The sequence below is a fragment of the Acomys russatus genome, chromosome 12, assembly GCF_903995435.1.
Source record: "Acomys russatus chromosome 12, mAcoRus1.1, whole genome shotgun sequence".
Lineage (NCBI taxonomy): Eukaryota > Metazoa > Chordata > Mammalia > Rodentia > Muridae > Acomys > Acomys russatus.
In genome coordinates this window covers 43,896,750-43,911,295 of record NC_067148.1, presented here as the reverse complement: position 1 = coordinate 43,911,295, position 14,546 = coordinate 43,896,750, and the positions used below count along the sequence as shown (strand labels likewise).

The 14,546-nt window shown below is 51.7% G+C and overlaps 1 protein-coding gene across 1 annotated transcript in view; it reads left to right on the top strand.

Annotated features, from left to right (window-relative positions):
* Positions 1-14,546, top strand: part of Kif1a (kinesin family member 1A) — an 85,499-nt gene that overhangs the window by 30,354 nt on the left and 40,599 nt on the right. Inside the window, exons 10-19 of the mRNA XM_051154373.1 lie at positions 615-632; positions 4,559-4,634; positions 6,102-6,180; positions 7,011-7,153; positions 8,907-9,040; positions 10,527-10,606; positions 10,906-10,981; positions 12,752-12,831; positions 13,246-13,352; positions 14,379-14,462. Coding sequence (XP_051010330.1) covers positions 615-632; positions 4,559-4,634; positions 6,102-6,180; positions 7,011-7,153; positions 8,907-9,040; positions 10,527-10,606; positions 10,906-10,981; positions 12,752-12,831; positions 13,246-13,352; positions 14,379-14,462 — 877 coding nt within the window. The remainder of the gene's footprint in view (positions 1-614; positions 633-4,558; positions 4,635-6,101; positions 6,181-7,010; positions 7,154-8,906; positions 9,041-10,526; positions 10,607-10,905; positions 10,982-12,751; positions 12,832-13,245; positions 13,353-14,378; positions 14,463-14,546) is intronic.

Genomic DNA, 14,546 nt, shown 5'->3' with positions numbered 1-14,546 from the left:
CTGGCTGTCCTTCATACATGTTCCTAGGCTCTGTCTTTGAAGAAGTAACTAGAGTTCAAAGAGATGTGGAGGGTGCCATGAAGCTGAAAATGAAGTAGAAAGTCTTGTTAAAACCCCAGCTTCCTCACCTGTAAAAACAGAGGCTACGTGCCTCCTTCATCACACCCTCCTGAGGGTTACCACCTCAACTGTGGATGGGTAGTACAGTGGTTAGCTCTGACCGCTGTTGGTCTGGTACAAGACATCCTCTAGAGGGCGCTCACAGTCCTTGGGAGTGAAGAGCTGGTTTTGACATGCCACTATGGTGTCTACTCACCAAAATACCCAGGGAAGGATCTGAGAGACCTTATCCCCGGTCTGAAATTCGTAAGAGTACGCAAAGATTGCTGTGTGACGACAGCCCAAGAAGTCACACTCTTATTTGAGTTGCCTGTCACGATCAGTTTAGAGTGGCCAGCTGCGTCTGGGCAGTGAATGACAGATTCCTAGCATGCACTTGGGCTTCTGCGTACAGTTTATCCCTCTGGGGCCAGTCTGTCCTCTCTGCCCACTGTACCCTTAGACCCTAGCTTTGCTCCAGCTTCTTAGAGTCTTTCTATCCTTTGTTTTTTCAGGACTCTGGACCCAACAAGGTAAGCTGATCTCTATAACTTCAAGGGGGCGGGGTTGGAAGCAGAGTATCTTGACTCCAGCTCCCTACCACGCAAGGCTCAGCACCAAGGCCCACAGCTCACTCATTCACTTAATGAGGAAGCAGTGAATGAGTGTACTTCAGAGCCAGGACCTAGGCTGGCAGCCGGGGGTCTTGGCATGAACAGCACAAATCTGGCTCCGCATTTGGGGAGGCACAATAAACAGAAACACAAACATGTAGTTATAAATTGGGATGAATTCTACACAGAAGAAAAAATGGCCTTCAATGATGGTCCCAAAGGGAAATTCTTTCATCTGAACGGATAGAAAGCTTTCTAGAGAGACATGGCCTCAGGTGGAGGATCTGAGGACTGGCAAGAAGCCAGGCAGGCGAGTGGGTTTGGCATGCCGTTGGAAGGGTTGATGTGAGCTGCTGAGGTGCACAAAGGACTGTGGGAGATGCTAAGAGGCGATGTGAGAGGAAATACAGAAAAGGTGTAGGAATAGTATGAGGGAAACACAAGGAACTGTAGCAGGGAAACGCTCTTCAGTAGACTCCAAAGAAGCATGTGGGGAAGTGAGAGTGAACGAGACTCGCACTGGGTGGAGATGACAGAAAGCTGTGAGGAACTATCTGGGGATTTGTTTGAGGAACTATGAGGAACCCTGTGGGAAATGCCCAAGGAACTTGGTGGTAGACTCTGCCAGGGACGGACAGACACATTCTGTGAATTTTGAGAATTAGTGTGGGGTGTATGATGTGTTGTGGAAACGTGAGATGAAATCGTGGAACTGGAGAGCTACGTGGAAATTGTGTGAGGAATCATCAGGGTCGTGAATTTTGTGGCACTCTAAGAAGTGTGTGAGTGGCTTTGAAACAGAGTAAGAATTTTAAAGAAACTGAAATGAAACGTGTGTGTGTGTATGTTAATTTTTTTCTCGTTTCAACAACAACTTGAAAAAGGAAGGGGACCGACAAGATGGCTCAGTGCATAGAAGTGCTTGTCACCAAGTGTGGCCACCTGAGTTTGACCTCTGGAACCTGTGTGGTGAAAGGAGAGCCAACTGCCATAAGTTGTCTTCTGAACACTACATGTATACAGTGGTGCTCATGTGTGTACAAATATTAATAAATAACCGCCACATGTATACAGTGGTACTCATGTGTGTACAAATATTAATAAATAACCACCATATGTATACAGTGGTGCTCATGTGTGTATGTAAAATAAATAACTGCCATATGTATACAGTGGAGCTCAAGTGTGTATGTAAATAAATAAATACATGCATGTTTTTAGATAGAGAAAAGAAGGGCTCTTTTTGGCTCACAGTTGAAGGACGCAATCCATCACACCAAGGAAGACATTATGACAGGAACTTAGGAAGGAGACAGCGATGAACACTAGCTCAGCTCTCTCCTTCTTATTCAGTCCAGGACCCCCCAAACCCATGTGTGGAACGGTGCCACGCACGTTTGGGTTGGGTCTTCACACTTCAGTTAACTCAGCTAGAAACAACACCACTGACAAGCCCGGAGATTTGTCTTCTGATTCTAGAGTTTTTTCAAGTTGACAGTATTGGCTATCATGCTGCGGTCTGGGAGAGGCGAAGTTTGTGAGGAGCTGTGAGAAGCTGGGAGGATAATGTGAGGAACAACATGAAGAAATGTGGCCAGGGTTTTTGGGAATTTGTGTGAAGACTTTTAGAGAACTTAATTATGTGGGCAGCTGGGTGAGTAATGGGAGCCGTGCAGAAGTGTGTAAAGGGACTTTGAGAATGTGTGTGGGGGAAGTTATGTGAGGAACCGTGTAAAGAGTTGTTTGAGGAACTGTGAAGACTTTTGAGGGAAAATGAACTGCGGAGCTTGTGGGAGGAGGTTACAGAATTGCACAATTGCTGTGTAGGGTTGGGGAATTATGTGGAAAATTGTGAGGGGCTGAATGTAGATTTAGGAGAAACGGTGTAGAACTGGTGAGGAAATGGTGTCTGAAGTATGTGTGTGGCCATGTTGGAAGAATTGTGAGGAGCTACGTGGACTGTGCAGGGACTATAGAGAAACTGATGAGTCATAAATAGATGTTTAAAGTGGTGAGAATACTGTGTAGAGGGAACAGTGTGGGGTGTGTGTGCATGGTGTGTAAACATGTGTGTGTAAACATGTGTGTGTGTGCATGGTGTATACACACGTGTGTGTGTGTGTGTGTGTGTGTGTGTGTGTGTGTGTGTGTGTGTCTTATGATCACTGTGAAGACTGTATGGGAAAACTGGAAAGTGGAGAAACATATCAGGGATCCTGTAAGGAAATGGTTTAAGGGACAGTAAAAAAAAAACTTTTCAGGAAAAGGTTGTGTGATGGACTGCGAGTCACTGGGAGGACTGTGAGAACTGTGTGAGGAGCCATGAATGAAACTGCGGAACTCTGGGGATCCGTGTGCACCGCTGTGAGAAACTACTTGAGGACTGGTGTGTTTAGCTGTGAGGCCAGGAGTGAGGAGCTGGGAGACGGTAGAGGACCTTGTGAGAACAGTGTGAGGGGACAGAACAGAAACTTTTAGGAATGCAGTGCATTTTAAGTTTCTGGTTGGGGGAACAGAGCCAAGAGAGGAAGCAGTTGGAGGTGAGGAGACACTACAGGGGTCCAAGGATGGCTGTGAGGTCTTTGGTCCACACTCAGAGTTTGGCTGACTGTGATTTAATAGGAAAGCAGGGCCCAGTCAGACTTAATCTGAGCCTTGCTCAGGCGCAAATGTAGAGTGGGAGTGAGATGGCCGGCCTGGCACGGGAGTTGGCAGAATAGAAAATTGATGTGGCAGTGATTCAGGCTTGAGATGGCAGAGAGAGAGAGAGAGAGAGCAAATGGAGTATGGCTCTGGGAGGTGGCAGAGATGACTGGACAGGGGCTGCCAGAGGAAGAAGGGAGATCAGAGGAATTATGTCCCCATAGAACAGCTGGCTCCTTGGCTAAGGTGGCTGTGCGAGTGACGAACTTATGCTGCAGAAATGGGAAATACAACATCCGACAGAAAACTCAACCTCAGGAATTAGAAGTTTAAAAACCAAACCAGGAATATTTTCTCCCCTCGTATTGCGTTTCCAAAGGCAAAACAGAAAGTACTTGAGTGTTTGAGCTCGGGGCCCTCTTACCTGCTGCAGCAGACAGCGTGACTTAAGAGTACTAGAATTTTCTACCCTTGTGAGGCAGTGAAAGCGTATCCTAGGGTCATCCTAAGAATAATGATAAGCTGTGTCTTTGAGGACATGTAACAACCCTTGAGATGGCATCTGTGTGGTTCCCTCAGCGTGGAGGCTCCAGGGGACAGGGCTGTGCCTGCTGGCTACAGCAGCCAGTCAACAAACAATTCTTAGACAAATGCACCGTTAACTAATAGACACCAACAGTAATTATGTATCCATAATTTACACAATGATTAACTGGCTCACAGAATGTCCAGAAGAAGCGAAGGTCAGGGGGATGGAGGATTCTGTGCTGTGGGGAGGTGTGGGCACAGCAGATTATTAAGGGAGGGCCTCCAAGGTGACTTCTGAGGGACAGGAGAAAGTTTTGTGGGGGAAATAGAGGCTGGGTGAACACTGGCGGTGCTTCGTTAGTGGCGAAGCCATTTCTCCCTGCTCGAAGAGGTTGATGTCCTGGCAGAGTGGGGGAAGACACAGTGGTCAGGGCCTGTAATGTGAGCATTCCTGGGCTTGAGTCCAGCAAGTGGCCCAGGCACAGTGGGGTGTGAAGAAGGAGCGCTGGAAGGGTATGCTAGCACAGCCTCGATTTCAGCCCAGATAGCAATTGCAGGGAGGTAGCACCCCAGGATTCAGAGGAGGTGTGGGGAGGCACCGAGAACATGGTGCTGGCCTCTGTTCCTCCTTTCCCTTCTGGTAGACTCAGTGTTGACCTTGAATGTCCCCACAGAACAAGAAAAAGAAGAAGACAGATTTCATCCCTTACAGAGACTCCGTATTGACCTGGCTTCTCCGGGAAAACCTGGGTGAGCATGCACCAATTTGCTGGTTCCAAGTTTTGACTCCTGCTTTGAGCTAGGCCCATCTCCTTGTGGGAAAAGAAATATTGCTACACCACGGTGCATTCTCTTGCCCTTTCTGGGCAAGTCCTAAGTAGCCCTGGCAGGGCCAGCTGGTTCTCAGTACAGCCTTTCTGGAAGGCTTGGCGCAAGGGTAGGTGAACCAAAGCAAGCCTGGAGGGCCAGAATGACCCTTGGGGCCCAGAGAACACATGCCTTGGTGTCTACCTTTGTGGGTGAACTTGCTTATGACACCTGAACAAATCCCCACCCTTTTCTGGACCTTTAGTTTTGTATAACAGGGATGTGGCCCTTGATTCTGGGAGCTCTGCTTACCCTCTGGGACCTGAGGGGCTGACGGTAGCCTCCTCGCTGCCTGAATTCTTTCTGAGTTGGGAGAGATGATGGAGAGAGATGAAGGCTGATGGATGTACATCATGGAGCCCGTCCATTCCGAAATGACCTCAGGGTCTTCTCTGGATACCTTATAGCTGGCAAAGCTGACACTCAGGGTGATAAGCTAAGTCTTAGGCAGAACCCCTGGCTTCCTTGGCAGCATGACTCTGCACCCCACAGCTGCCTACGCTGATATCCGGCTCAGGCCAGCGCCATGTGTAATGGCAGCCGTGTGTAAAGAGCATGCAGGGGTAGATGGGCCCTTGAGAGAGGACAGGAGTGTCAGCGCAGTTGCCTGTTCCTTCACCTGAGATTAGACCTAGGAAAGAAACAGGCCTCTTTCACAAGGCCACAACCAGTTTTCGCCCTGGAGGAGTGTTTTGGGGAGAATCCCCTGATATAGCCATTCTTGGGGTCTCTGCCCAAGCCTTTCTCTCCTCACAATCTCCTTAGGAGACTCCCTGGAGAGCCCCACCTCTGGGATGTGGCCCCAAGGATACAGTTCTCTGAGGCAAAGCAGGCAAGAGCATAAGCCTAGTTGGAGTATGGGGACAAATGGCAGTCATGCTGACGGAAGCAGGCTCAGCGTTTGACTTTGTCCTGACCTGCTGAGCCAACTGACCCTAACTAGCTACCCAGCACTCGAGCCACGTAGAGCCTGATAACCTCTGCTTCTATCTTTACCTATTACCTACTCTAAGCCAGGAAGCTGATGTTAAAATCGTGAGGAAAGTATTTCAAATGGAAATGATTAAAAAAATGGGTGAAAAAAAATATTGTCCGTAAGTCTTAGAATATCAAACAAAAGCAAACAAACAAAAGCCCAAACTCCCTGCCTTAGCTCTGCTCTAGGGGAAAGGAGGCCCAAGGTTGGAAAATGGCTAAAGAGAAGTGAGGGGTAGCCAAGGAAGGCCTAACCTGCCACTGTCTACTTAGCACAGGACTGTGACTCAGTTTCCCCCCTTCCTCGGAGTTCATCATCTCCACCTGTAGCTGCAATAAGTGGACCTTGCATACAAACTGGTTGTCTTCCCACAGGTGGCAACTCAAGGACAGCTATGGTGGCAGCCCTGAGCCCTGCGGACATCAACTATGATGAGACCCTTAGCACACTGAGGTACGTTCTGCAGGGGGCGCCCTGGGGGAAGAACACATCTTTCTATGCTTCAACCAAAAACACCAGTAAAAAGGTGTTCCTTTGGTGAGCGTTCTCCAGGAACTCAGAGGCCTGCAGTTAAGTGTTCTGGAGCTCCAGGGTGTTTGGGGCCCTGTTGTGTTCCTGTCATCCTTTAGGGTTTATTTCAGGGCTGCAGGTGGCCCCGAGCCCTGAGATACCAGTCTGGGAAAGCCATACTTCTGTCTGTGGGAGTGGAGGCCTTTACGTTAGCAAATGGGGTCCAAGGAGCTCTCCCCAGAATCTCCCATTATGGGGTGGGCATGCTGGGATGGGAAGCCTGGGTGCGGAAGGCAGCTGGATCGATCAGATTGGGAATGTTTGGCCTCTATAGAGTGCACACTTTCTGTGGGGAGTGGAGTCTGTGTTGCGGCCCACTCACGTGTGCTTCTGGGACAGAAGATAGCATGCTGATCTTTGACACGTGTGTGGCCGTTCTCACATTCATACACAGGCATCTGTTCTAGACTTACCCTCTCTACCCTGGAATATGAGATTCAGATCCAGGGGTCTCAGTATGGGGTAGGACACTACTCTGTGCCTTCGGCCCCTGCACCTCAGTTTCCTTAGTAGACAAGGCAGGCTGGACTGTCCTACCTGCAGGTCCTCCTTGGTCAGCAGTCCTAAAGGCCATCCCCTGGGGTAGTGGTGTGATTTCCTATTCTGCTAGGTGAAAGATTTTCTCCCTAGCTGTTCACCACGCAGAGTTCTGAGCACCCCTGGGCCCTCTATATGGAACCATCCCTCAACTCATAAGTCCCTTTGTTGCCCAGATATGCAGACCGGGCCAAGCAGATCCGCTGTAATGCCGTTATCAATGAAGATCCCAACAATAAGCTCATTCGAGAACTGAAGGATGAGGTGACCAGGCTGCGAGACCTGCTGTATGCCCAAGGTCTTGGAGATATCACTGACAGTGAGTGTCTGTGTGGTCTTGCCCTGGGTAGGGCAGGGGCCTCAGGCTTAGGGACCTTTTGGGGCCCCATGCCCTCTTTTCTGGGGCTGCCTCCTACTTATATCCTGATGGCTATACCCACGGATGTCGGGAAATGTTGAAGTTGCCCAAAGCCTCGTCCCTCCTCCAGCTCCTGGGCAGAATGCCTCGGGGTGGGAGGGCTGGGCGGGCAAGGACAGGGTTTCTGGCCTTGGCCTGGATGGATTGCATGGTTTGGGTTTGGAGCTGGCCCAAGACGGCCAAGGATGCTTCCTGGAAGCTCACAGGCCAGCTGCAGGTGCTGGGATTTCGGCGAGGCCTGTGCCCCTACACTGAAGACTCCTTTATTCTAAGCTATTCGCTCTGTGAGATGGGTACATGGACCCTTGGGAGACAAACTGCTCTGTTTCTCTGTCTCTTCCTCCCCTGCCTGCCTTCCCCATAGCCAACACTGTGCCCGGAGGACCCAAATGTGTGTATTCCCCACTGCTGCTGCTCTGTACCCCTGCTTTCATCCCAGCCATGGGGGGCACAGGGCAGCACGGGTGGGGAGGGAGACCCCACCACCTCTTCTGTCTCCCTTACTTCAGGGCTGTAAAGCAACAGTCCTCCCCCCATCGGGGTACCTACTAGTACATGGGGGACTGTGCCCGCCTCCCAGCCACATTCCTGGTTCATCCTTGTCCGTGTGGGAACCTGAGGCAATAAGTAGGCAGAGTGCAGCCAAAAGTAGATGGAGCTAGACTCCTGGGCACATGGGTCTAGAAAGGTCAAATGTTAGAGCCCAAGGACTTGGAGGGCCAGAGGACATGTTATCCTGGCTCCTGACCTAGACCTAGCTCTGCCTGCTCCTGCCCCAGTTATTCCCACATCTGGGTCCCTGGAAGGTTCCTGAGCCTGAATATAGCAATGGTTGCTGCCCAAGTCCTGCCCCACAGTGTCTCCTCTATCCTGAGGGGGCCTGGATCCTTGGGGTTTGCCTCCCCAGTGCCCCGTGCTGTCCTGTGTTGGCTGCTGCCCTGCTCTGTGTCTGCTTCTACTGGGAAGGGCCTGGCACTTCTCCAAGTGTCACAGCCCAACTCCCCATCTTTAGGGGGTGATAGAATTCTGGGGTGGTGGAAGAGTAGGGGCTCCTTCAGGAGTATTCTCCATGTACCTTCCCCAGGCAGTCTTTGGTACCATTCTGGGTTCAGTGGGAAGATGAATGCAGCCTGGCCGGCAGCAGAGGTGCAGACAATCCACAGAAGATGAAAATGGACATTGGGGTGTAGGGAGGGCAGATGCCTGAATGAGCTTAAGTGAGCTCCTGGCCTCAGGTGCAGGGGTGCTGTGAGGTGACTAGCAAGCATGGGCCTTGCAGGTACAGGGGCTGAAAAAAAAATCTCTAGTCAAAGGGAGAGTGGAGTGGAATGTGGGACGGAGGGGCTGTGGGTGCTGCTGAGGGGAAAAGAGGACCTGCAGGTCAGGCAGGCAGAGTGGCAGGGATGAGGATAGCAGGAGACCTCGCATGCACTTGTCCTGGGCAGCTGGGCCAGGCTGCTGTGCCTTGCCTGTGTTTCCCATTTCCTGCCTTCCCCTGACCCCGCCTCTTGCTTTCCCCAACTGCTTCCTTCTCTTCTCTCCCTCCTTCTATCTTGCCTTCCCTTCAAGCCTTAGACATGTCTGACCTTGAGAACAGTATCTGTAACCGTGGTGGGGGTGGAGCTAAGCAAAGCCCCTAACAATTTCTCCACAGTGACCAATGCCCTGGTAGGCATGAGCCCCTCGTCTTCGCTCTCAGCCCTGTCCAGTCGTGCGGCCTCCGTGTCCAGTCTCCACGAGCGTATCTTGTTTGCTCCAGGAAGTGAGGAGGCCATTGAAAGGCTGAAGGTGAGGGCCAATTGGTCCAGGGCACTCGGGGGTGGGTGATGGGCATCAGCCTTTGGGACAAGGTAGACTTAGAGAAGCAAGAGGGAATTCTTGCGTGTGAATGCTGGAACACCCATTGTGTACAGCCTTACCTTCTAGGATCAGAGTGAGATAATCAAGGAAGCCTTTGGCATGTGGCCACCATGTCAGCCTAACCATGGCCGCCGGAATAGATAGCACATTCAGGCATCAGACTGTACAAGGTTTGGATAATAAACAGAGCTTCTGGGCAGTCCGTGCCTTTGAAGGGTCTCGAACCTTCCTGTACCTTGACCCTGAGTGGTAGTGGACGGAAGCCCGAGTGAGGAATGCCAGGCACAGGGCTCACACTGAGTCTTGAACTGGGTGAGCTAGCACTGGTACAAGAAATAATGGGTCGTGCAGTGGCTGAGGTAGGGGTGCCCTATTTCAGCAGCACCTCTATGGTGCCATTGCGGGTTTTGGCAGCTCTGCTTGTCATCCTGCAGAGTTGTCTTCATCAAGAAGGGAGGTAGGCATTCCAGGCTGTCTGTTTTTCCTCTCCTATGTGCTCCCTAGTTGCCAACACCAGGATTGGCTACCTCTGGATTTTTCAGCCTCATACTGTCCTCTGAATGCAGTGTGGCCCATAACAGAGAGCCCAAATCCCAGGGTGCTGAGGGATCAAAGAGACAAGGGACAGAGGCTCGTATGAGGAATAATGTAGGGTGACCAAGGAGCAAGAGGCATAAAGCCTCCTACTTGGGACTTGAGGGCCCACCTGAAGTACAGGGGTCCCTCTGGACGTAAGTGGGAAGGAAACGAGGGACAGTGTTTGTCATGTCCTGAGAAGGAACTGTTCCGTGTGGGAGTTGCTTCCAGCGCCTTCCAGGGGGTATTTGATTCCTCTCCCCTCCTGATTAATTTTGCTGTCATGGTTTTGGGTGCGCCCACAGAAAGCATCATGTCTATTGTACTTCACCGTGATCCCTCAGAATCGGACCTGCTGGCAGGTGCCTGGGAGTTTACGCCCTAGTGCTCTGCAGCCCCTTTCCTGGCTCCTGTGCATCTTTTTTTTTTTTTTTTTTTCCAATTTTAATTTTATTAATTTATACAGATTACAACTCAATTGTTATTCCGTCACTTGTATCCTCCCATTCCTCCCTCTCTCCCTCCCTCCTGCTTTCACCCTATTCCCTTCCCCTAGGTCTAAGACTGAGAGGGACCTCTTCCCCTACTATATGGTCATAGGCTATCAAGTCCCATCTTGGTAGCCTGCTTATTCTTTCTTTGAGTGTCACCAGGCCTCCCCACCAAGGGGAGGTGGTCAGATATGGGACACCAGAGTTCATGTCAGAGTCAGTCCCTGCTCTTTGCATAACTGTGGAGAATGTCCTGTCCATGGGTAGATCAGAGTAGGCGTCCCGTGCGTCTTTTGACACCCCACCACGCACCCTGGGGTCTCACTGTGGTCCATCTCGCTCCCCAGGAAACAGAGAAGATCATCGCTGAACTGAATGAGACCTGGGAAGAGAAGCTGCGGCGGACAGAAGCCATCCGGATGGAGAGGTGGGTACTGGGGGAACAGACTCAAGGGGTGGGAACATTCATGCCTGGAAACCTAAACCCTGGGGGAGGTTGCATTCCAGCCGTGGGACAAATCTGTGCTGTCTTACCTAGGCAGCTAACACGTGGCACTGGCCATTGGCTATTGAGGCCTTGGAGAACAGGTCTTCGAGTCAGCACGGTTTTACCAGTGGACATCGCCCAAGCACTACTGATAGTTCCTGGTTGGTGGGTGGGTCAGGCAAGGTGGGAGTAGTCCTGAAAGCCTCAGAGCTTGTACTGACCTCAGCCCTGCCTTTCAGGGAAGCCTTGCTGGCTGAGATGGGTGTGGCCATGAGGGAAGACGGCGGCACCTTGGGTGTGTTTTCACCCAAAAAGGTAGGAACTGGGTCATGGTCCTGTGCCAATGTGGACAAAGTGGCACTACCTCTGATGGATGTCAACGCGTCAGGGGTTCCCGGGGGGGGGGGGAGATATAGCAGGATGGGGTTCTGGCCTAGGCATGGATCAGCCTTACTCAGACTGTCCATTGTGTGGTGGGGTGTCCTGGTGGCTGGGTAACGTGGCATGGGTCTCTGAACTGCCTGAAGTTTTAATTGGATTCCTCAAGATAGGAGCAAAACTTGGGGGTGATGCCCAGACTGGAGAGCTGAATTTGGTGGACCTAGTTCTTCCCTGAGTCTCTGCTGCTCCTGGAAGCTTCTGACCTTCCTCCCCAGAGCAGCTCCATTGGCTGCAAGGCAGAGAAGCGGAAAGTCCATAAAGCCGGCACTGGTCCCCTGCCATAGCCAGGTTCCATGCCCTGCTTTGTGTCAGAGAGGCCGCCTTGGAGGAAGTGGAGTTAGAGGTCTGGGTCTGTTTGGCAACCTCCCTAGATTCTGCCATCCTGCCTTGGACTGGGGCTGCTTAGGAACAATGTATCCAATGATAGCTGGAGGTGGCGGGTTGTGGAGCATGCAGAGGGGCCCAGGTGTATAGGTGTTCCTGTGAGCTCTAGCTAGACCATGCAAGGCTGGTTCACTGTGCACGCACAGAGGTGCTCATGTAAACTTGCCCAAATAAGAGATACATTATGCCCAGAGAGGTTTTGTTTTGGTTTGTTTTGGTTTGGTTTTGTGTGTTTTTGTTTTTGTTTTCATTACTCAAATCCATGGCCTGCAAGCCTAGTGTACCAAGTTCTTCCTGGCTGAACTAGTTGAGGACGGTCAGTGCTAATGGCCAGGACCTCTACACCCCTGCTCAAGGGTGCACTTAAACTTATAGTTGAGTGTGGCAGTGGCTCACCCCACAATGTCCTGGGGGAAATAAGAAGCACTTCCATCCTGGTACCTCTCCCCCAGTTCAGGATCCTCGTTTGGGACATGAGTATACAGTGGCTTCTAAGAAGCTTATGGGGGAGGGGACTGAGACAAGAAATAGGAGGCAGAAGACAGTTATCAATGAGTGTGGGAGATAGAAGGTAGACACCTTGACCTGGAGTTAGGAATATAACAAACAGGGCCTGGATAGTGCAGGAGTGACTGTCAGCTGGGTTTTCCCAGGTTTCTAAGGGACCCTTCCTTGGCCAGGGTCCTCCATCACCCCGCCTGGTGACAGTCTCATTAGGGAGCCTTCAGTTGCCAGGTTGTTCCCTGGAATGAGCTTTCTGGAGCCTAAGACTCTTGGGTTAGAGAGCAGGACCAGTCCTAGAACCCAGCCTGCACCCTACACACCCAGGACCCCGCCCACAGATCCCATCTAAGCCTTATACCTGGAGCCTTCCAAAAACCGGGAGCAGTGTCTCCCAGATCTCCCTGCAGCCAGGCTCCCCCACCCCAAATACTCAGACGCTGGCCCCACCGAGCCCGCTGTTGTCAAGATGGGCTGAGCCTGAGCCCAGAGCTTTTTTTTTTTTTTTTTTTTTTCTTTCATTTTCCTGACAAGGAGCTGTCAATGTAGTGGGGCCAGCTGAGCTTGGGCCTCTGGGGTTCTGAGTACTCTACTAAAGGTTCCCTGGCGACCCCTGTCCTCCATGTCTCTTCTCTGACAGGTTGGGGAGGGCAGTATGTTCTCAACAAGCCCAGGTATAGAAAAGCAGAGGACAGGCAGAATGGCCACTCTGAGAATTTTGCTCCTCCCCAGGAGAGTGATCCTTCTGTTTCTCCCCAGACACCTCATCTCGTCAACCTGAATGAGGATCCTTTGATGTCCGAATGCCTCCTCTACTACATCAAAGATGGAGTCACCAGGTAGGGGCTAGATGGGTCACCAGCCAACGGGGTGGGGGTCACAAGTTAATGGTCAGCCTGGGTCTAGTGGGTAGGGGAGTGTGGGCCCCCTATTCCCACCATCCTGCACTGCCCTGTAAGAGCTGAGTTGGGTATCAGCCCTCTGTGGCCCGCGATGCGATGCTTCTTCTAAAGTGCTGCTGGGAGCTACCTGGGTTTCTCTATAGCTGGGCTGCACTGGTGGTGTCTTGACCCCTCTCACTTCCCAATATTCCATGGTACATACACCCTGGTGTTTAAAAAAAAAAAAAAAAAAACCAAACCAAACAACAACAGAATCAGCTGAGCATCCCTGGGAGGCTGCATGCAGGAGTGAGCCGGCAGAGTGGGTATGCTGGGGCCTTGCTGCCCCACTGCCCCATGCTTCCTCAACAGAGTGGGCAGAGAAGATGCAGAGAGGCGGCAAGACATCGTCCTGAGTGGGCACTTCATCAAGGAGGAGCACTGCATCTTCCGGAGTGACTCCCGAGGAGGCGGAGAAGGTAGTGTTGTTCCGCCTCCCCCCTTACCCGTCCTGCTGCCATCTTGCTGACCAGGCATCAGTGCTCAGTGGGGGCTGAGGTAGGGCACATGCCATCCACCCAGCTTCCCAGCCCTAAGTGGATCCTGAATCATGATTCTGTACAGGAACCATGTGATCATGTGACTCTGGAGGGCAGCTTGAGTGACATCCTTTGTTAGAAAGGTGTTTGCGAAAGGCCTAGTGACTCCTGTGGCCAAGCGGCCGTTGCTTTGGGAAGCCAGCTTCCTTAAAGGCTAGAGCTCGGGGACATGGTGGGCTGCTGGGATAAGGAGGGTGCTAAGTATGTATGGGAGTAGGTAGGGATGTTGTGTGGGCAAGAGCACCAGTGGGTCACATGGATTGAGCCCAGTGTAGGACTGAAGTGGTTTTGAGAGCGTGCTCTCCTGTTGGCTGAGGGGCAGCGAGTCTGTTTTCTCTGCCTGCCCACCGCTGCCCTGCACAAGATGGTGCTGTCTCCATGCTGGGCCTGCTGTGTTGATATGAAGACAGTGTGCCCATGCCTGTGAGTGCAGGGCCGGTGCCCAAGACAGACGGCATCTGACATCCTCAGGTAGCCTGCGAATCCGTCCATCTTGGCCACCTTGGGATGGTGGCCCCTAAATGGTGCTTGGGACAGTTGTCACTCCTAGATTTTTGTGTCCACAGATCCTCTTTCCTCTCCTGTGCAGATGAGTCAAAGGGGTCTAGGACCTCTTTGGGGACATATTAGCCACTATTTATTACTCTTGTCCACTTACAGATCTGAAGAAAAGCAAGCACAGCCTTGCCTCCTGGCCTTGGCTTGGGCCCACATGTCTCCTTCTTGACATTTTTCTCCTTTACTAAGTGGATGGGACCCTCAGGCTCCTCCAGGTGTCTTACTCGCGGCCAGGCTCTATGGGCAGCAGCAATGAGGAGCCGGACTGGTACCTACCAGGGGCCAGGAGAACTGAGCCACTGAAGTAATGACATCTCACAGAGACCCACCCCCCCCCCTCTCTCGTAGCCGTGGTGACCCTGGAGCCCTGTGAAGGAGCAGACACATATGTCAATGGCAAGAAAGTCACTGAGCCCAGCATCCTTCGGTCAGGTACGGCTAGGAGAACTCGGGGACTTCCGGGTAGACGAGGCACGAGGCAAAGGCTTTGTGCACATCCTCTCTTGGGCACAGTTT